The 22248-nt window shown below is 38.5% G+C and overlaps 1 protein-coding gene across 3 annotated transcripts in view; it reads right to left on the reverse strand.

Annotated features, from left to right (window-relative positions):
• Positions 1-20168, reverse strand: part of LOC126267539 (TBC1 domain family member 7) — a 42584-nt gene extending 22416 nt beyond the window's left edge. For 2 of the 3 annotated variants that reach the window (XM_049972842.1, XM_049972844.1), the window contains exon 1: positions 19115-20168. In XM_049972842.1, the coding sequence (XP_049828799.1) occupies positions 19127-20047 (921 nt within the window). In that variant the 5' untranslated portion in view covers positions 20048-20168 and the 3' untranslated portion in view covers positions 19115-19126. Of the gene's footprint in view, positions 1-973; positions 992-19114 lie in introns of those variants that run through there. The other variant, XM_049972843.1, reaches the window with a different exon arrangement.
• Positions 20169-22248: the final 2080 nt, after the last annotated feature.

Below are 22248 nucleotides of genomic sequence, written 5' to 3' on the forward strand. Positions count from 1 at the left end.
ACAGCATTATTAAAACCTAATCATGAATTCACATGCAGCATCTGCCAGTACTAACAACAAGACTCACTAACATTGTTATACAGTGGAATGTTTTTGCATTAAAGTGAAACAAAGATCATCTACTTAAAATTGTTAGAACATTAAATATAAATGCCAATTCAGAAATTTGTATACAACAAAGTGAACATATCACATTTCCAAGATATAGTATGATAAGAAAATATTGGAGGGATGGATGTGGGGGCAGTGCCATCCTACAAAAATAGTACAGAATTTTCACCTGTACAATTAAATCTTCAAAACATTGTGGTAGAGGCAAAGGGGGGGGGGGGGCTATTCTGAATATGAGGGATGGCCATTTGGCTCTCTTGCTGATTTGTAGGGCTCTTAACAAGTACATAGCAAAAGAACAAATAAGAGAAATAATTAATGTTGTGGACCACATAAAGGTAATAGTCAGGGACATAAATGCCCATTACCCCACTCAGGACGTAACTGGTAAATAATGAATTGGAAGGTAAGTCACAGAAGAGATAGGTGTGGACAGACTAATAGTACTTAACAACAGGACATTAACGAGAATTAACAAACCTGACCAATAAAGCAGCACTGTAGATGTCAGTTTCGCATCTGCTAATTTTGCACTACCAGTTAGCTGGGAAATACTACAAGAGCCACTCAGATCTGACCAGCTACCGATACCAATAAGTATCTTCAAACGACCAGTACAGGTGTAAAGATCTTTCCACAGAATAAGTGGAATACAGGAAAAGCAAAGTGAACAGAATATAGGGAGTGCTGATGGAGAAACTGAAATAGTTTAAGGAAAGTAGGGGTGTGAGTTAACTATGCCACTTACATGATATTGAAAGGGCAGCCAAAACCTCAGTGCCACAAAACAAGCCCTTCTGTGCCTCTGCTGGGCACCTCCAGTCTGGTGGCATGAAGAATGTGATATGGCAGCCAAGGAGAGGAGACACACTCTCAAAGCCTACAAACAACAAGCAGTGGAAGGGAATTTTCTTAATTTAAACTGCGTCCATATGTACAAAAATAAAATGTTTGAAAGGTGGTGGACTTATGTAATAGCCTATCTACACAATCCTCCATGAAATTAATTGTAGTAAGGATAAGACACATTAATAGAGTAAACATCCAAAAACCTACGATAAAATATTTTATGCAACCTAACCCTGGACAAAGCAGGGCAGCGAAAAACTGAGCAAATGGTAGACAGTCAGGTAACACATCTACTAAATGGAAACTTCTCTCTGTTGTAAATAAACTGAGCAATAACCCACAGCAAGAGTACAGTTCTGGGGCCAGATAACATTTATTAACCACTCTTCAACACATGCTGGAGAGGGGACAGAGTCACCTAGTAAACATCTTTAAAAAAAAAAAAAAAAAAAAAAAAAAAAAAAAAAAAAAAAAATATGGATCAACCTAGTCCATATCCCAGAAATGAAAATGGATAATGTGCCTGAGTGTGCTTTGTCATACAGGCCATTTACTCTTCAATCTTGTGTGTATAATATAAGGGGTGTTCAAAAAGAAATGAGCCAGAGTCTGGAATGTGCAAACCAGGGACAGGAGGGTAATATCATGGCATGTGTAATGAGGTGTGGTTCTGACCAGAGTAAGGAAATTCACAGCCCGTCGTTGGAGGGCACATGCACACGTCACATTACTACACAGAGCTAGCAGCAACACGCATCAATCATCCAATGCTGCCAGTCGCTTTGCAAACAGTGACATGGGAGGCGTCAACAGAAGAGCAAAGAAGTGTTTTTTGTTTTCTGACAGTGGAAGGAGTAAGAGGGACGGGCATTCATTGACGAGGGTCACAAGTGTACGGCAAACACTGCAGGTCCCTTGCAAGGGTCAAGGCGTGGTACAAGCGCTTTGGGGAAGGACTTTTTTTGTTAGCTGATGATGCACGGTCGGAGCACCACACTATGACATCATCCAGTTGGTGTATGCACTCATTACCCAGGACCGACAAGTGACAGTGAAAGCCATAGCCGCCCTGGTCGGATTGAGTATCAGATGTGTTCACACCATCATGAAGGAACGACTCCCTACATGTAAAGTGTGTGCCCAATGGGTGCCCCACAGTCTTCAATCACACCAGGAAGCATGCTGAATTGCTAACTGTCTTGCTCATCTGCAGTGCTATGCTCGGGAAGGGAATGCGTTCCTGGCATGAGTGGTGGCTGGAGGTGAGTCGTGATGTCATAATTTTGACCCAGAATCAAAAGGACAAAGTCTCCAGAGGTAGCATCCAGGGTCACCACCACCAAAAAAAGCCAAGGCCATCCATACGAGTGCAGGAAAAGTTATGCTGACATTCTTCTTTGACCAAGATGGCCCCCTCCTGATTCACTTCCTGCAGCACGGGACAACAGTGAATGCCCAGCATTACTCACAAACCACGGCCACCCTTTGCCAAGCGATCAAATCAAAACGACCAGGCAATCTCCCCCGTAGAGTCATTTTGCTCTACAGAAATGCAAAGCCTCATATGGCCAACACAGTCTTGGCACTCCTGCAGAAATTCAAATGGGAGGTTCTCAGTCACCCTCCATACAGTCTGGACCTCTCTCCCTGAGATTACGCCATTTTTGGTCCCCTTAAAAAGGCTCTGAGGGGCAAATGATTCACATTCAGCTGTATGTGCAGAACTGGTTAACGTCACAGCCCTGGGAATTTTACGAGACAGCCATTCACTGCCTTGTGTCACAGTGAGACAAGTGTCTCAACAGCCAGGGTCAATACTTCTAATGTACAGGTACTGGTTTCTGTAATTATGCGTCTGGCTCATTTCTTTCTGAACGCCCCATATACATTGGAATGGATGATTAAACACAAATTGGAACAGTTGGTTGAGAATCGAAGAACATTGCCCCTAAGACCAAGCAGTTTTAGAAAGAGTAAAAGCACAGCTGAAACACTGGTATCATCAGTCACTGATATACACTGAGGTGGCAGAACTCATGGGATAGCAATACGCACAAAATACAGAAGGTGGTAATTTTGTGTAAACAAGGTATAAAAGGGCAGTGCATTAGCAGAGCTGCAATTTGTACTTAGGTGAGTGATGTGGAAAGGCTTTCCAAGTGTGATTATAGCTGCACAGTGTGAATTAACAGAGTTTGAACAGTGAATGGTAGTTAATGCTAGAAACAAGGGACATTCCATTTCGGAAACATTTAGAGAGTTCTATAATCCAACATACACAGTGTCAAGAATGTGCTGAGAATTCCAAATTTCGGGCATTACCTCTGACCATGGACAGTGCAGGGGCCGACGGCCTTCACTTAGAACTGAGAGCAGCAGCATTCACGAGAGTTTTCAGTGCTGACAGACAAGCAACACTGCATGCAATAACAGTGTATCTGTTACGATAGTGTGGTGTAATTTGTCATTAACAGGCTATGGCAGCAGACAACCGACATGAAAGCTTTTGCTAACAGCACGACATCACCTGCAGCATATCTCTTGGTCTCGTGACCATATCGGTTGGACCCTAGATGAATGGAAAACTGTGAGCTGGTCAGATGAGTCCCGATTACAGTTGGTAAGAGCTGATGATATGGTTTGAGTGTGGTGCAGACCCAAGCTACTGACAAGGCACTGAGCAAACTAGTGGTGGCTCCATAATGATGTGCGTTGTGTTGAAACAGAACGTAAATACAGCCATCATTGACAATGATCATTGACTGGAAATGGTTATGTTTGGCTACTTGGAGACCAATTCCACCCATTCATCGATCTCATGTTCCAAAACAATAATGGAATTTTTAGGGATTACAGTGCGCCATGTCACTAGGCCACAATTGCAACTGTTTGCAATTGGTTTGGAGAACGTTCATGACAATTCGATCAAATGATTTGGTTACCCAGCCAGATCACCTGACATGAATCCCATCTAACATTTATGGGGCATGATTGAGTTGTCAGTTTGTGCACAAAATCCAGCACTGGCAACACTTTCAAAATTATGAATAGCGGTATAGGCAGCATGGTTCAATATTTCTGTAGAGGACTTCCAGCAATTTAAGTCCATTCCAAATCGAGTTGTTGCACTACACTGTGCAAAAGAATGTCCGACACAATATTAAGAGGTGTCCCATGACTTTTGTCACTTCACTGTACAACTCATACTCAGTGACAATGAATATTTGCTTGCAGCGTATACGGACATCACAAACACTCATAATAGTGCTCTTATGCCCATGTTGATGAACAAGTTTAAGAATGATATGACATTATGCTGTCATTCATTCACAAACTACACTAACTGTTAACCAACAAAAGCCTGATTATTGAAAGGAACAAAAAAAATTTAAAAAAAAAACATTAAGGCCAAGGAGAACACATGAAAAATATCATAAGGCACGGTGTTATTGCCATTGGTATTCAATGTATTTACATCAGTCCTACTTTCAATACAACAACCAAGCACAAGTACTGCAGTATGCACATAATTTATGTGTTTACACTCATTGCGAAAGTTTTACTGAGTCTCAGCAGCAGATGGATTATGCTATGATAGTGTTTAATGAATAACTGAATGAGAAGTGCCTCAGCATCATCTCATAAAATAGCTGTGTTCATGTACAAGAGACATAGGCTAAATGAAATAAGAAACATAAGATCAGAAACCTTTATATTCAGGTCAAAAGGGTGGTCAAGCACTTAGGACTTTACATCGATCAAAGGCTAACAATGTCACATAAAATTAAACATGTAAGTAAATAAATGTGAACATGCCACATATATACAGCATGGTTAAATTTAACTTGCTCTACTTGAGCCAGTGTAGGTAGAATACTATTTAACGTATTGGTACCGTTTTATACGAATGATGTTCAGATTGTGCACTACAGGATTTGTGTCTTTAATAATGTTAGTGTCATGACTTGCTGTTTGGCACCAGTACTAGTACGGTGCAACAGAGTTGATACCCAAACATCATTTTTCACTAAAGCTGCAGAATGTCAACATGGGCCTGGACAAAGTGAGCAGGGCTTTACTCATAAAGCTGTATTATCAAAACAACTGCTATAGTGCTGCTGCTCTTCATTGGTATCAATGCATTAAAGAAATACGGAAAGGTCCTCTTTCTACACTGGACTTCAGGAACATGACTCGGATGTTCAAATTAAATGGAGATTTGGGAAATGCTCCTGAGAGAGGCCAACAGCCAATTGTACCACAGATTGTTGAATATGTTACTTTTGCCTTGGATGATAATGCTGGATGCAGTATGTGAGCTTCAGAAGAAGGAAGGATTTAACGTCCCATCAATGTCGAGGTCATTAGAGACGGTGCAGACTTCAAGCAGTGCACGAGCTGTGCCATGACAGGTAACATTACATGGTCCGCCATTTTTTTTGGGCAGCAATAGAGCAAACTCTAGAGCAGTTCCAGGCTGTTGCAAGTGCAAATAGTCATCACACTGCGCAATATTTGTATCCTGGAATGTAAACATGGTACACAATTAACAAGTGTCGGGAATTAAAATGTGTTTATTTCACTGATTTATTCATTATTTCTCTTCAGCACATCCTTACAAATGCTTCCATTAAGTTTCACTGTTCTAGGATCATTTGTTTTTCATGGGGGCCTTTTCATGTAGCAAAAGTTTAATTACAACCAGCCTGTATTTTGCACAGTGACAGGCGTTTGTTAAGAAGAAGAGCCAAGAAACTGCATTTACATGTAACACACTCTAATGAGTCTTTACATGGGCTATTGATGCAAAATAGCCTGGTATCACTATAAAGCAAGCAGAGTCCATATTGGAGCATTCAAACTGACCCCCAACTAAGGCTTTGACAGAGGAAACAAATAAAATGCCAATAGAATTATGCAGGAAATACATTAACACCAAATTCATGTCGAAATGTTTCCAGTTCTTAAATGACAGTTTATTAATGAAGATCAGAGAACTAACAATAAATTGTTATGCAGGCAGGTACCGGTTTCACAAAAAACTACCAATCTTAGCAGATTTTTCCTTTGATGCTTTGCCTTTCGGTGAATATGTTGTCACTTTCCCCAATTTAAACTCAATCAGGACACTCTACACGAACACCTTAGCGGAGACGAATATCAAGACACACCTTCCATTCATTCAAGGTACACTGAATATGAAAATTTTAGTTGACCACCTAGCAGCATAGCCATCATCAAGGCAAATTTATTCAGGTACATCTAAATGCAAAGACAGGGTAGGAAGTGATTCATAGAGGGAAAGACTAATTGAGGAATCAAATTCAAGCTCCCTGAAATAGCATCCACACTCACTGTAGAACTTACAGCAATTTTAGTGTGACTTAAATATGCAAAAGAAGTTCAAGAAAAAACAGTAATAATTTTCTTATATTCAAACACAGACTTGATGCTGTTGAACTGCTATTATATCAACATATCAAAAATTGACAAATCTATCACATTATAGAAAGATCAGGTGGTTTCCCAGCTAAATAAAGTTGTGTGTTTTGGGTGAAAGTGTACAACGGAATAAAGGAAAATGAAAAAGTAGATACTCTGTGCAAGAAAGCTGTATACTCTGGTTCAGGGAAATATTATAAAGTGCCATTCTTTATACCATAAGGACTGTAATCAGGGTCTGATGTAATGAAAACCTCCAATGGTCTTACAAAATGAAAGCTAGACACTAAGCTGCAGTGGTAACTAATCTCCCATCATATCCTTGGTACCATAATTGCAGATACAGCAGGAACTTTATAATGACAATTGCATGAATTCAGTTCAATCAGCATCTCTGCTTTCTCAACACGACCATATTGTTTTCATGTGAATGTGGCAGTGAGGAAGATGTTAATCACATCTGCTTGGGCTGCAACAGAAGATATCAAGAAACTATAAAACTAATATAGAGTCCTCTGGAAGTGATTTACCAACAAACATTAAAATTCTTTTGCCTTTAGAAGACATAAACCTGTACAAGCTGCTGTATGATTTTATACAAGAGGGTCAAATAAGTAAACAGGAAAAGAGAAGTTTTTAAATTTTCTTTAGATTATACGAGGGTTGAATGAAAAGTAGTACTTCCACCTTTGTTAATTGGGTTTGTATGGGAATATTTTAATATATCAAATGCAGAAATAATCCTTAGAATGTGATCTACAATTACCAATATCCACTTTTCCACATAATCACCGGCCACTTGGATACATTTTTGCCAACAATAAACAAGTTTTCTGAAGCCGTCATGGAAGAAGTCAACACACTGTTTCCACAACCACAGTGGATGGAGAAATATATATGCGAGAGTTAAAATATTGAGACAATGGAAACGCTGTTTTGGAGTTCAGAGGCAAGCAGAATGAAAAAACTGCCAAAGATTATAACAACAGCATTGCTGTAATGAATTTACCCAATTTTTAGGAATAAGGCCTATTCTTAAACTGTAGGTAGAGCAGACTCAAGAGAGAAGATAGTGAGAGTCAATACTCAAGACTGAAGATTTAGTTAGTTGGTTCGTTTGAGGGAGGGCACCAAACAGAGAGGTCGCTGGTCCCATCGGATAAGGGAAGGATGGGGAAGGAAGCTGGCTATGTCCTTTCAAAGAAACCATCCCAGCATTTGCCTGAAGCAATTTAGGGAAATCACAGAAAACCTTAATTGGATGACCGGACACAGGTCTGAACCATTGTCATCCTGAACATGAGTCCAGTCGGTTAACCACTGTGCCTCATCGCTTGGTGAAGATTTAGTAAAAAGATTCAAGCAGAAGACATCAAGAGGTCGAAGATCACAAGACGTTGGAAATATGAGGATTGTAGGCAGTTTTCAAATGGCTCTGAGCACTATGGGTCTTAATGTACTAAATATGACAGAGAAATATTTAAAAAAGGCATCATGTTACTCAGGTCAATCTTTATTCAGGCATCCATTGTTGTGCTCAAAGAATGGTGTGAATCTGTTTGTTAGTAAGAGCAGTAAATTATCTTCTTATGATGGCGTAAGCTGTTGTCAGCACACCGATCGGCAAGGATGTAGCGCAAAGACCAATAGTAGGTGCAGAATCAAGCATGCCTATCACAAGAGAGGGCAGAGACATACCGACAAGCAAGGCACCACCAACGCCCTCTCAACAGCAAGTGATCACACTTCCCTGGACAGCCATTTTCCAAGCTATGAGTATATGTTTACATCACAACTGAATAAATAGTGGTAGACTTTATATAGATGTTATAGAAAAGTTCTTGTAGAATAAGGAGACCACTCACCAAAAAGCAGAAACTTTTAGTTGTTCATAAGCAAACGAAAAGCAAACATGCTAACCTTCAGAGTACTATCTGAAAGAAGTTGCATAAATATTCCGTCAGATCTTGATAAGATTTCACAATGGTGCAGAGATAGGCAACTTGCTTCAAGTGTTCAGAAATGCAAAATATTGCACTTCACAAAATGAAAAAACATAGTACCCTATGACCATAATATCGATGAGTCACAGTTGGAATCAACCAACTCATACAAATACCTGCATGTAACATATTCTAGGGATATGAAATGGAATGATCCTATAGTTTCAGTCATAGGTAAAGCAGGTGGTAGACTTTTGTTTACTGGTGGAATCCTGGTGAAGTGCAATCAATCTAGAAGGGAGATAGCTTACAAATCAGTCATACGAGCAGTTCTAGAATATTGCTCACATGTGCGGGACACGTACCAGATAGGTCTAACAGGAGATATAGAATATATACAGAAAAGGACAGCATGAATAGTCACAGATTTGCTTAATCCGTGGGAGTTACTGAAGGAACTGAACTGGAAGACTCTTGAAGATAGATGCAAACTATCCAAAGAAAGTTTATCAGCAAAGTTTCAAGAACAGGCTTTAAATGATTATTTTATGAATATACTACAGCCTCATACATATCGCCTGCATAGGGAATGTGAGGAAAGATTAGAATAATTACTGCATGCACAGAGACATTCAAACAATCATGGTGGGTTGCGGAGTATAGATGTAGACGTAGATGTTAATATTTGTCGAGGTAGGGTAAAATACACACAGAGACAACTTGACAGTGATATTCATGCCAACACATATTAATGTAAACTTTAGTTGACATATATGCATCCATACACAGCAGCACTATGTTTGCAACAGACTTTTCATGTTACTGTTTCTGGACTCCAGCTGTCACAGACTTTTCATGTTACTGTTTCTGGACTCCAGCTGTCACCATGTAGTCGCAAGCTCCCCCCCCCGCTCTCTCCCTCTCTCTCTGTGTGTGTGTGTGTGTGTGTGTGTGTGTGTGTGTGTGTGTGTGTGTGTGTGTGCGCGCCCAAAAGTACAGAAAGTATCTAGACACAGATAACTGAACAAACATTGAGATAGAGGCAGTTACTCAGAATAATACTAATAAAACCTAAATATATTCTCTGGATGGATATGTGTGTGCGTGCGAGTGTATACCTGCCCTTTTTCCCCCCTAAGGTAAGTCTTTCTGCTCCCGGGATTGGAATGACTCCTTACCCTCTCCCTTAAAACCCACATCCTTTCATCTTTCCCTCTTTCCTGATAAAGCAACCGTGGGTTGCGAAAGCTCGAAATTTTGTGTGTGTGTTTTTTTTATTGTGCCTATCTACCAGCGCTTTCCAGTTTGGTAAGTCATGGAATCTTTGTTTTTAATATAAATATATTCTCTTTTATATTAAAACATAGACTCACAGTCGAGTATTTGCCAGCTGCAACGAACTCAAGTAAAAGAATTCAGTTCTCTTGCAGAAGTCTAAATTGTATCAAAATAACTATTCAGGATTTGTAATTGGAGATCAGCTTAACAGAGCCATTCACACTAACATATACTGATGAAAACTGCTGTTGACAAATAATCATTCATACCTAGCTGCAGTAACTTTGCAGTTTACATTTCTTGTTACTCTATCTTTCTGGTCAACACTTTTATATCCATACTGTTTAATAGAGTCAATAAATTTGTAACAACTTAAACAGTCTTAATGTATGGAAAGTTCTGGTTGATAATTAAGAATCATTTAGAAATAAAGGAAATAACTCACTGAAAGGGAGAAGCACTGCGTCATTCATAGGGACACAAACAAAAGTTACAGAGCTTGTCTAGCTTTAGGAATGCACTTCCTTTTTCCAGCTGCCAAGAAAAACATGCAAGCATGCGCACGCACGCACGCACGCACGCACGCGCGCGCACACACACACACACGCACGCACGCACGCACGCACGCACGCACGCACGCACACGCACACACACACACACACACACACACACACACACACACACACACACACACACACACACACACACACACACACACACACACACACACACACACGGTGTGCTCAGGAAAATTCACTGATGCACAGAAATTCCTTCAGAGCCAAATTTATTTATCAAAAAATTGTATAAATATTATTGTAATTTTACATTTTTATGTGTTTTGTGTAAGTATGGCTTTGTGCAGACTTATGTCATCCGTTATCAACAAGGGCAGACATGAGGACTTAGCCATGAAAAGTTTAGCAAGGGCATTTGTTTAGCACTGATCTATTGTGACAAAACAGTAGCAGGTACGTGGGTAGTAATTTGAGTGTCGTCAGTTGATAGTGATAGTAATCTTTCAGTCATTCATAAATATCTTAGTTGTGTTTGAACAGCAGGTTGTTGGGATTAACTATAAGCATTTTACACTAATACAAGGATGTAGAACTGTAAATAACTTGAGGAAAGACAGATACCTGTAGGAAAATGAAGGCAGGATTATGAGAGGAAAGAGGAACTGGATGAAGAAAAGATGCATTATTAATGCAGCAGTAATAGTTATATATTACCAGAAATTTGAAGCAGAAGTAATTTTCCCTCCCTTCTTCCAGCTGATGGGGAATAAACATAAACACCACTCATGGTTTCAGCATTAAGCTGGTTCCTACTGGCTGGCAGTTGCCTACAAGGCAATACAAGGAGCAGATCTATGACTGTGGGGCATGTGATCAGCATGTCACCAGCCTGTTCAGCTGTTATTGCTGGTAGATGAATCCTGGTGGTGCTGTTGCTTCTTTATTCCAGCAGCTCCTCATTTGGCCTCACAAGGTTTAGTTCATCCTGTTTCAAACCTACCTGCCTCCAAAAGTTGGAGGTGGTACCTGGAATCAAACCTAGGTCCTTCCACATGAACAGAGCAGTAACACTAAGTTATCTGTTATAGAGGCAGTCAGTGGAAAATAACTCTTAGTATTAATTAAGCTGATCACTGGGAGTCCCAAACTGAGTAGAAATTAATGTCAAAGTAGTCAATGAGCATATACATCATCCGAGGTAACATTAATAAGAATGTAGTGAGTTTTGTCCTGTCAAAATAAGCAGACATTGTCCTGGCTACTAGGTTGTTTAATATGGCATACCACATGGATCTATACTTGGCACCATTTCATTTATGACATATGTAAAAAGTCTGATAGCAAATAAATAGTGGCAAAATACTATTTAGTTTGTGACACCTGTCTGAATTAGGGGCAATAAAATCTATTCAGAAGTCTTTGACAGATACTTTTAGCAGTATCTACAAATGGTTCAACAAAAATAAGCTGACTGTGAATGGGTAAAAAACCTGCAGGATAAGCTCATGCAGAAGTTTAGTCAGTCACTCTACCCATGTGCTATTAAATTACATTAGATTAGATTCAGTTTTTGTTCCACGGACCCAAAAATGAGGTGCTTCTCATGGGTATGGAACATGTCAGAAAGAATAACACACAACGTTTAAATACAATACTTACTATCCTGATCATTTGACAGGAGATTGTCAAAATGGGTGAATATATTACAGTAAACTGGAACTGCTAATATTTTCAGAATTAATACGTTGTCAGATTCAAACACTGCCATGCATTTTTAATAAATTTATCATACACAAAATATCTAATCCTGACTGTTGTGACTATGTGCTGTCAGAACTGAAATGTAACAGACATTTTTACTTAAGCTGGTCAAACAGTCCCTGTTGAGATATTCATCTATAGAGTAGAAGGAATTCCCTATCAAAAAGTCTTTCAAACTCTGTTTAAACCAAACTTTATCTGAAAGCAAGATTTTAATGGTTGGTGGCAATTTATTGGAAATATGTTTCTGAATATTGGACTCCTGTTTGGAACATGATTTGTTATTTTAGGTCTTTATGTAAATTGTTGTTGTTTCCAGTGTTGATACTATGTACTGAACTGTTCGTTGGAAATAGAGATATATTACTTGCAACCAACTTCATTAAGGAATAAATATACTGAAAGCAGTGGTTAGGATACAAAGTTCCTTGAACAAATTTCTACGTGATGTTCTTCAATTTACACAACAAATGATTCTTAACACACTTTTAAACGCTAAAAACTTTTGCTTGGTTTGATGAGTTATTTGACGAGTTACCCCAGAATGTGATCCCGTATGAAACAGAATGAAAGCAAGCAAAGTATGCACTTTTTTTTTTAAATATATTTATATCTCCTACACCTGACATCATTCTCACTGCAAATACAGACTTGTAAAAAAAGGTGCTTCAGCAACTCTGTGGTATGCTCTTCCCAACTGAATTTATTATCAAGTTTTAATTCCAGAAATTTAACACTGTCAACATTTTTGATGTGCATGTCTTCATATGTTATATAAATGCTGAAAGGAAATCTCTTACAGGCTCTGAACTGCATATAGAGGGTCTTTTCAGAGTTTAACGTCAATGAATTAGCTTTAAACCATTTATTAATGTCAGTGAAAATTTGATTAGCAGCTATTTCTAAATCTGTACTTGACTTGTTACTTATTGCAGTGTTTGTATCATCTGCAAGCAAAACAAACTAAGCATCTGGCAATGTAACAGATGAGAGATCATTAATGTACAAAAGAAAAAGCGACGGACCCATGATGGAACCTTGAGGATCACCACATGTAATTAATTCATAATCAGATGAAGACTGACTGGTTACTGCACAGCTATTACGCAATGAAACCCTTTATTTTCTGTTTATTAGATAATACTCAAACTGTTTCGCAGCACTGCCAGTGACACTATAAGGTTCTAATTTACTTACGAGAATGCTGTGGTTTGCACAGTCAAAGGCTTTTGACAGGTCACAGAAAATGCCAGTAGCCTCTAATTTATTATCTCATGAACTGAGTACATTCTCACTATAAGTGTAAATAGCTTGCTCCGTATCAGAACCCATAAGAAATCCAAACTGTGACTTGGGCAATATATTACTCGCAGTCAGATGCTTAAGGAGACGGTTGAACATCACCTTTCCAAATATTTTTGAAAAAGCCAGAAAAAGTGAAACTGGTCGATAGTTGATGGTACCTCTTTATCCCCAGTATTGTACAGAGGCTTAACTTCAGCATAGTTTAGTCAGTCTGGAAATGTTCTGCTGTTAATATATTGATCACACAAATAACTTAAGACAGAACTCAACTCACATGAGCACTCTTATTAATTTTGTTGGTATATCACCTATACCCACCAGGATACACAGATTTTAAGGATTTTACGATGGATGCTACTTCTTTGGGAGATGTGAGTGTTGTTTCCATTTTACTGAAGTTATTTTCAAAAAGACTGGTCTTAGATACTCCAAACCTGATAACCACAAAAGCTTCAATCACAGAAATAAAGTACTTGTTTATGAGATTTGCAACACTACATGCACCTGTTACCAACATCTCATTTATTTTTAGAGCTATCTGTTACTCTTTCTTTTTGGCCCCACTTCACTATACCCCATGCAGTTTTTATTTTGTTGCCTTATGTAATTATCTTTTTCTCATCATAAAACTGCTTCAATATTTTGCAGTTGTTTGTAATGCATTACAATGCTAATATCAGAGCTGTTCCCAAATAGTAGATACAGTCTCCTATTTGTCCCACAAATCTTTGTTACTTGTGTAATCCATAGTTTATTTATTGACAAATGTTTTGTTTTGAGTTATCTTTATTGGAAAACAATGTTGAAAAGTGGAAGTAACTTTATTAATGAATGTTTTGTATAGTCCATTTGAGTCAGAAGTATTGTAAACAACTATCCAGTTCACTTCTTCAAGCAATCTCCTAAAATTCTTAATTTTTGACTGATTTATTACTCTCCTGTACTCAGATTTAATAGATTTTTTTATCCTGACAAGTTTCAACATTTAACACAAGATGCTACATGTTATGATCAGATAGCCCATTTACTATTGGTTTTGTGATATGAATTTTTTCCTAGATTTGTCTATAAAGATATTATCAATAGCAGTATCACGGCATTTACATATCCTAGTTGCAAAGTTCACAGTATCACTAGCAACCACTATTTCCTTGTTTTATACTGGAAGATGGGACAACAGAGCTTCTGGAGTATTTATGAAGAGGTTAAAGTTTCTTGAAGGTGCTCTGTATACACTTACTGTTATAAAGGATTTCTTATGAAATACTACTTCTGTTGCACAAGCTTATTTCTCCTAATTTTGTCGAGAGGAGTAAGAAGCTAACTTTAATCTTGTAACATTTAACATTTCTATACTAGTGTCCACATGATGTCTAAAGAGGCAGATTATATCAACTGGTTTGCTCAACTCCAATTCTTCAATACAAATAAGCAACTCATTAAGCTTATCCCTCAGTCCTCAGATATTCTGATGCAACAAGGATAACTGATTTTGTGCACTGGCTGAATTACAACTGGAAACTTAATTTTTCTGCCAGTTTTTGAGTATCTCTAGTTATAATCACAGGCTATCTGCATGAATTGTGTATATTAAAATTTGCTTTCTGGATGCCTGTTTTATCAATATAAATGTCATTTTCAGCCTGTCTCTAAACATCTTTTGTTTCTGCCCCCCACCCTAAAAAAACTGCTCTTCTGCCAGTCGTAACCACTGGTACTTGTGATAGTGCCCCCCTAAGTTATTTGCTATTAGCCCAGACAGTTTTCCCTTCCCGTTCCTGTTGAGGTGAAGGCCATGCCTAGTATAGTCCCACCTACTGATACAGTCAACAGGAACCACAGCGATATGAGACCCCATACCTGATCCAAGCAGCTGTTCCGCCTCTAAATTAACTCTCCTAACAGAAGAGTTTAAATGATGCCGGTCGTGGCGCCTCAGAACAGATACAAGCCCAACTTCAGTACGCCTCATTGCAGAAGATATCTTTACTAGGTCACTCTCATTTGAATAATTAGGGTTCCTGTCTACGCTGGCGCATGCCCCACCGTTACCAAGGTGTCTTCCATTTTGAAGTCTTTGCAAATGGAACTTACATCCTCTTTCACCTGATCCAGACTTGCACTAGACTTAAAAAAAACTTGTGACCCGGTAACCTGGCCCTAGTTCATCCTGCAACAGTTGGCCAACACCTCTATCATGTGAAATATCTAATAACAAAACTTACTTCTTCTTCACAACTTTTTCCGACTTCTCACTTTGCAAACATGTCCTGAGAGTTTGTTGTGTTGTCCTGTTTACTCCTACATCTACTTGTAGCTCATCAGGTTCCAACTGTGAGCACAGATCAACCCTGTTTTTCACATTCACAACAACACTGTCTGAGAAAGTCCATTTCCTATTTCTTCAATAACCTGTTGTCACTTCCCACTTCTCTCTTCCCTTCTCCCCCCTTATCCTTTCCATATGTTGTTTTCCTTTATCTAGTTGTTCCTGAGGGACAGAAATCATCTACTCCTCCTGTTCCACTATCTTTCTGTCTCTGCAGTAAATCCTACACAACCAATGAGTCTTGTTTATTTTCCCAATTCCTATGCCACTGCAGCCACCCACATGAAAGAAACTGCAACGACCCTCACACCACACCTCGGAACTAACAATCCTATGGCAAGTCATACATTTCTTACCCATGCCCAATAAATTTTAGCTTTAATCTAAGTTAAATAAGAATAAATTCCTAGACAATTCAATTAATATATTAAATTTCTTAGGAAGTTTAAGCCTAAAATTTCGATACTAATTCATAACTTCTAGAGTAACAGAAATGATTAAACCTCTATTGTTCATGTGACGAAACAAAAAAGTAAACAAAGAACTGAGTCTACACTACAAAAATTTTCCACTTATTTCAGAACTTTTCACTTCTGCTAATTACTAGAGAATCAAATGGATAGCGTGTAAGAAAATGAAAGAGAAAATGAGAACTAATGTGCACATCATTAGATGTATTGCTGAATATATATGTGGTAGATGTAGCTACACAAAAATACCAAGAAAATATTTACAGTTTCTTAATTATGGAGAAACTGCAATTCTTTTTTCGTATTAACTGTGCACATTCATATCTTCAAGTTTATAGGTGGACACACAACATACTGCAATCACCACCATCCACAGAAATTTGTCCTGAGTGGAAGATGGGAAAGGTGTGTGTGGGGGGGGGGGGGGGGGGGGGGGGGGGGGGGGGGAAGCCTGTGAGTTTCTAAAATTCACATATTTGATATTGTGGGAGTCACCAGGTGATCATCTGCAAATGCACAGTGAAGTGCAACACAATTCTGTAGTGATGAGCTCAAGGACAATCTTCTTTACTCTTTGATTTTTATAACTATTCTTTGTACTGATTTAGATTTTCCAGTTGATTCATATTTGAGCTAAAAAAGTTATTACCTGACTACTTCACTGGATATCTTAAGCAGACAGAGATAAGCCATAGCTAGCTACAGCTCTACACCAGCATGTCGAAGGCCACTGGCAGCCTCTGGGCTGCTTCTCCCAAAAGCTTAGATCGTCACAAGTTCAATGAAACACTTACAACAGGAAATTGGTGGCAGTTTACAAAGCTGTGAGACACTTCCAGCCACAAGTGGAAGCCATTAGTGGTTTTCACAGATTACAAGCCAATTTACTTTACCTTCAGTCGGAGCAAGGACGGATGCTCATCGTGACAATTTAGAGAACTTGAATTCTTTGCCCAATTCTCAACAAACCCGCACCATATAAAAGGAGCTGAGAACATCGTGACAGTTTTCCTGTCTCAGTCGAAATCGATCTCTCACGTTATTGACTACAAGGAGTTAGTTGCTGTGCAAGAGATGGACGAAAAACACGCCAAATTCCATTGCGATAGTACATCCATGTTATGTCTGTGGCAAATATAACCTGCTGGTGAACGTTTCCAAGTTTGGAGTGACATATCACAGGCAAAAACCGAGACCTTTCATATCTGAGAAATTGCGATGGCAATTCTTTGACAACATCCACGTGCTGGCTCATCCACAAAAAAAGTGAGCATCAAACTTATGACAAACAGATACGCGTGGCCCAGTATAAAGAAAGACTGCCATAGTTGAGCAAAAATGTGCTTAGACTGTCAGAGGGCCAAGGTTGGATGACACATGCACAAAGTGGTAGGAGGCTTCCCACTTACAATGGAATGCTTCACAAATGTGCACCTGGATATCGTGGGACCTCTATTGCCATTGGAAGGATAGAGTTATGTCCTCACTGCAATGGACCACATCACCAGTTGAGCAGAGGTGATTCCATTATCAGACATTTTCACGGAGACAATGGCACGTCATTGACCACATGTTTCGGCAGCCCTTCACATGTCATCACAGACCAGGGGCGTCAATTTGAATCTATGCTGTTTTCTGAATTGTGCAATCTCTACAGTTTCCACCATCTTCATACCACAGCTTACCACCCAACAAGCAATGGAGCACTGGAACACTGGCATAGGACATTAAAAGTTGGGTTAATGTGCCATGCACAATCTTGATCGTCAGCTTTGCCACTGGTTTCAGCGGGTCAAACCTAAGTGTCACCTTTCACACTGCTGGACACAGATGACACCGTCTCAGTGCCACAAGAGGAACTGGCACCGTCACTGCCAACACCGGAGGCTGAAGAAGTTTAAACAACGCCTTCGGTACACAGGAGAGCTGCTGCTAAGTGAAATATAAATACCGCTTCATTCCCAGAGCTTCGCTCTACCCGGGGTGGGGGCTTTATGGGAGTCGCCAGCAGAACATCTTTTCATGTACAGTGAAGTGCAGCATTATTTTGTGCTGACTGGTGCAAGGACAATCTTCTTTACTCTTTGATTTTTATTGCTATTCTTTGTATTGACTTAGATCTTTCTGTTGACTAGTGTACGAGCTAAAAAAAATGGTCTGAATACTTCGTTGGATCTCTTTAGAAGACAGAGATAAGCTTTAGTTGGCTAAAATATAAATGAGATGGCCAGTTTAGATATGTGTCATGCACAACAATTAAATTTTATAGGCGACACGAAAACCAAGTCTGATACAACTGATGGTTATCCATTCAATCCTAGAACTGCATGCAAGTTTTGTACTGAATAAAAAACTTTGTACTCTAGATCCCTCTTGCCACTCCTCCCTCCCCCCTTCCTCCCATTGACTAAAACAACTTTAAAACTGTTTTGAACAATTTAACATTTTCTCTATTGATCTGTCCAATAAAGTAGTGTAATTAAATGTCAATAAATATTAAAAATCTACTGTAATTAATGAATACAAAATCAAGTATGAGATAATTATGAACTATTTCATTGTAACAAAAAACATGAGAATGCCTGGGTTCAAAATCAGGGAATTGGCTCATTCAATAAATTTATGCATATTGCTGTAAAACAAAGCATTTAATGCAGTGAGTCGATGTTAAACTGGATAACCAGCCTTGCAACAAGGAGGTACTGCAAAGGCAGTGTCAATCATACGACAAACTTTTTCACATTTATAACAAAAACAGACATGAAGTTTGAATATTAACATATCCAAACAACGAACATTTACATTTATATTGATGGATACCATTACTCTTTTCATTCAGTTTATCTGACGGTAGCAGAAGCTTCGCAAATTTGACAACAAGATTCTTTTATCAATTTACAAGAAAAGCACACTAAATCAATGTCATTTTTGAAATTGATAATATGAAATTTAAAAATGTTCTCCATGTATGTAATATGTGTCATTTCTAAATAAATACTTATAAACATTGTAAGAAGCCCTCTCAAAAACTACACACAAAAAGTGAGTGTTCGTTTCCGAGGAAGAAACAAAGTGTACAGCAATTTCCATCAATGACAACTGTCTCACCATTAAAACAGATCACTTCTGTCTGTTGGTGGTTAGATGAGTTTTGCCACCCTCTGCACTTATAACGGTGTTAAGACTGCTACCGTATTGTTGCCACATTTCTATGGCTTGGTTAACTATAACTTCAGAAACTTCTTCCGATATATTCTTTAAACAAGATGCAATGTTGTCTGTCGTCGCACATTTTAGCAAAGCTCTCTTGAGTGTTACCAGTAATAACACAGCAACGAAAACAAGTATTTTACATGAACCACCGATTAGTTTGTCCCATATTTTTCCCAATGATGATTCGCTTATCACACCTGCGAAACAACAACAGAGCCAATTATCCAGTGGAATTGTACTAAACGCACCCAAATCTTGCAAATGACAATAAAGTTCTTCGTCTTCTTTTTCTAAAACTGATTTCGTATATTTTATCAGCGTCGGTATGTCATCACGAAACTTCACAACACTTTCAAAGAAGCCCTTCGACAACCAATAAATGTCAACATCGTCGTCAAAAACAACTGACAGCGAATGGGAAATCGCACATAAGTTTCTATTCACAGCCGTATTTAATTGGTTTTGATATAAAGTTAATCTCCCAGTTTGAAGCAGCCACATCAGCAAAAATAATTCTGGTTTTGGAGTTGTGTCATTCACTATTTGCATTAAACGCAAAGCATGCAACAAATCCTTATATTCCTCTTTACGCTGCTCCATTACGAACTTATGAGAATCGACATGAATAGGAATAACATCCAGAAGCACTTTCCATACTAAATTTCTGTATATTCCCGGCACAGTAAAACGTATACAAAACTGTCGGAGTTTCATTTTGTCCAGAGGCTTATCTTTCAACAGAATCTCTAGAGATTTTTTCTCCTCGACACTTCTAAAACCTACTTTTTCGTAATATGACGATCTAAAATTACGTTCATCGCTTGCCATTGCACTCGTAAATAACGCGAATCAAATCCACGCTATGTGAAAACAACGTTGACATCCAGCGCCGATTTGTTTACATTTTACACTGCCAAGTGCAAAGATTTGTACCACGAAGGTGTCAAAGCAGTGCTATCGCTATCACTGTGTCAAAGGTATCTGCAACAACTGGTTGAAAGATAAAAGAAAGACAGATATTTCCACTCTATATAAAACCTATGAAGGTTAATTGGCCTGCAATATTTCATTTGTATTTTATTTTATAAATCGTTGTTTACACAGTTTTGATTATAATATACAGTTTTAATTATAATATATCCTGAGACTCGACAAATTGAGGAATGTCCCCACTAGAGCGAAGGCGGTATCGTCCAGTTTTGTATTTAACATCATCAGTGTTCTGCTTTTCAGTTTCTAGTAGTTAGTTGAGAAACTAGACATATCGCTCTTTTGTTCAGATGTCAGACACCTCTTTTGTTCTGTTATTAAACTAACATATCATGAATATTCGTCTATAGTTTTCATACACACATTACATAAATTTGTATGTTTCTCTTATCTTATTTCCTACTTTGAGATGTCTTATTCTATACAGTAATATGATTGCAGGCTTTTTATCTAATACTTGACACTCAGGACATAATATCTCAAACTGAATTAGTGAAAATGTAGAAAAGGACGAACATGAAGAAACGTATTTTTCGTACAAGGAAGGAGGAAGTGGTCAAAACGAGAGATGACGATAATGAGGAAAACTACAGATGTTTCAACATTAGCAGCCAGACGAGAGTGCAGAGGAACTGAAGAGCCAAGGACAAAACAGCCACCAGATAAAGACTTAGTCCAAGAGTGTGAAAAAACTTGAGATACTTAGTCCTACGAATGAATGATGGGAAAATGTTTCTATGACTGGAGGAAGTGGAACAAAATCAGAATGAAATGCTAGAGCACAATCTACTAGAAAACCAAAAATTAAGGAAAAGATAAGTACTTGAAAGAATTATATGATATATGGGTGAATAGGGTTGGTTTGAAACTATGAGATAGATTCAGAATATCAAGTTTTTTTCACGCTCTTGGACTAATTCTTTATCTGGTGGCTGTTTTGTCCTTGGCTCTTCAGTTCCTCTGCACTCTCGTCTACCTGCTAATGTTCAAACATCTGCAGTTTTCCTCACTATCGTCGTCATCTCTCGTTTGCACCACTTCCTCCTTCCTTGTATAAAAAATAACAGTTTCTTCATGTTCGTCCTTTTCTACATTTTCACTAATTCAGTTGATATTATAACTATTTCATTGTATATGGCCACACAAGGTAATACTTCCCTCTGGTAGTCTTTCTTCCATTCATCAGCCAATCCCTACTTAAAACCTTGTCCATCTGAACCCTCTTCATCTCTGTCATCACTCTCTGTCTCCTCTTCAATCTTATCTTCTTCACCGATTAAATGTTGCCTTTCTATTCTTCTACCATAGCTGCTTTTATACCTTTCACCCTTGTACTCCTTATATTCCAGGATCCATCATATCAGTTGCCTCACTCTCCTAGTTTTTCAATCACTTCTCTTGGGCACTGCTCTTCCATTCTAGCCATAGTGTCAATGTTAATTGCATTTTCTTCCTGAAATACTTTTTTCAACATATCATTTACAACCTCATGACTGACTTCCTTCTCCTCTTTCCCTACGATCAAACAGAAAACCAATAGTACCTCCTCTCTTTCCTCATTAAGTGGATCGAGTTCCCCCTTATTCTTTTCGAATAAGTCATCTAGTTGTTTCTTAGCTTCCTTATTTTCTTGAGTGCTTGTCATGCTACCTTAAGACAACTTTCCTCAGAACTTACATTAATGATGACTTGTGTACTTCATTCTGATCTGTTCTCCTTCCTAAAAAATTACTCCATTCCATCTTGGTGTGATGGTACAGCTACCTTATATTGCTACTATTTATAAAAAAAAACAGTCGTAGGTTGAAGTCAAAGACTTTTGCACTAAGATTCAAAACCATTTGCAGCTTTTACTCGACTTTACACTGCTATTAATGCTGAGAAAAAGATTAAAAAGAGTAATGATGACTCCAGAATGAAGCCCAATCAGAAACCGAATTGTCCTAGTGAAAGGACATAACTACACTGATAAGTATTTATTTCCATAGGCCTGATGGTGTGGTTCTCGGTGTAACAGTACCAGGCTGTGTGCTGCTTGC

This window comes from Schistocerca gregaria, chromosome 4, assembly GCF_023897955.1.
Source record: "Schistocerca gregaria isolate iqSchGreg1 chromosome 4, iqSchGreg1.2, whole genome shotgun sequence".
Taxonomy (NCBI): domain Eukaryota; kingdom Metazoa; phylum Arthropoda; class Insecta; order Orthoptera; family Acrididae; genus Schistocerca; species Schistocerca gregaria.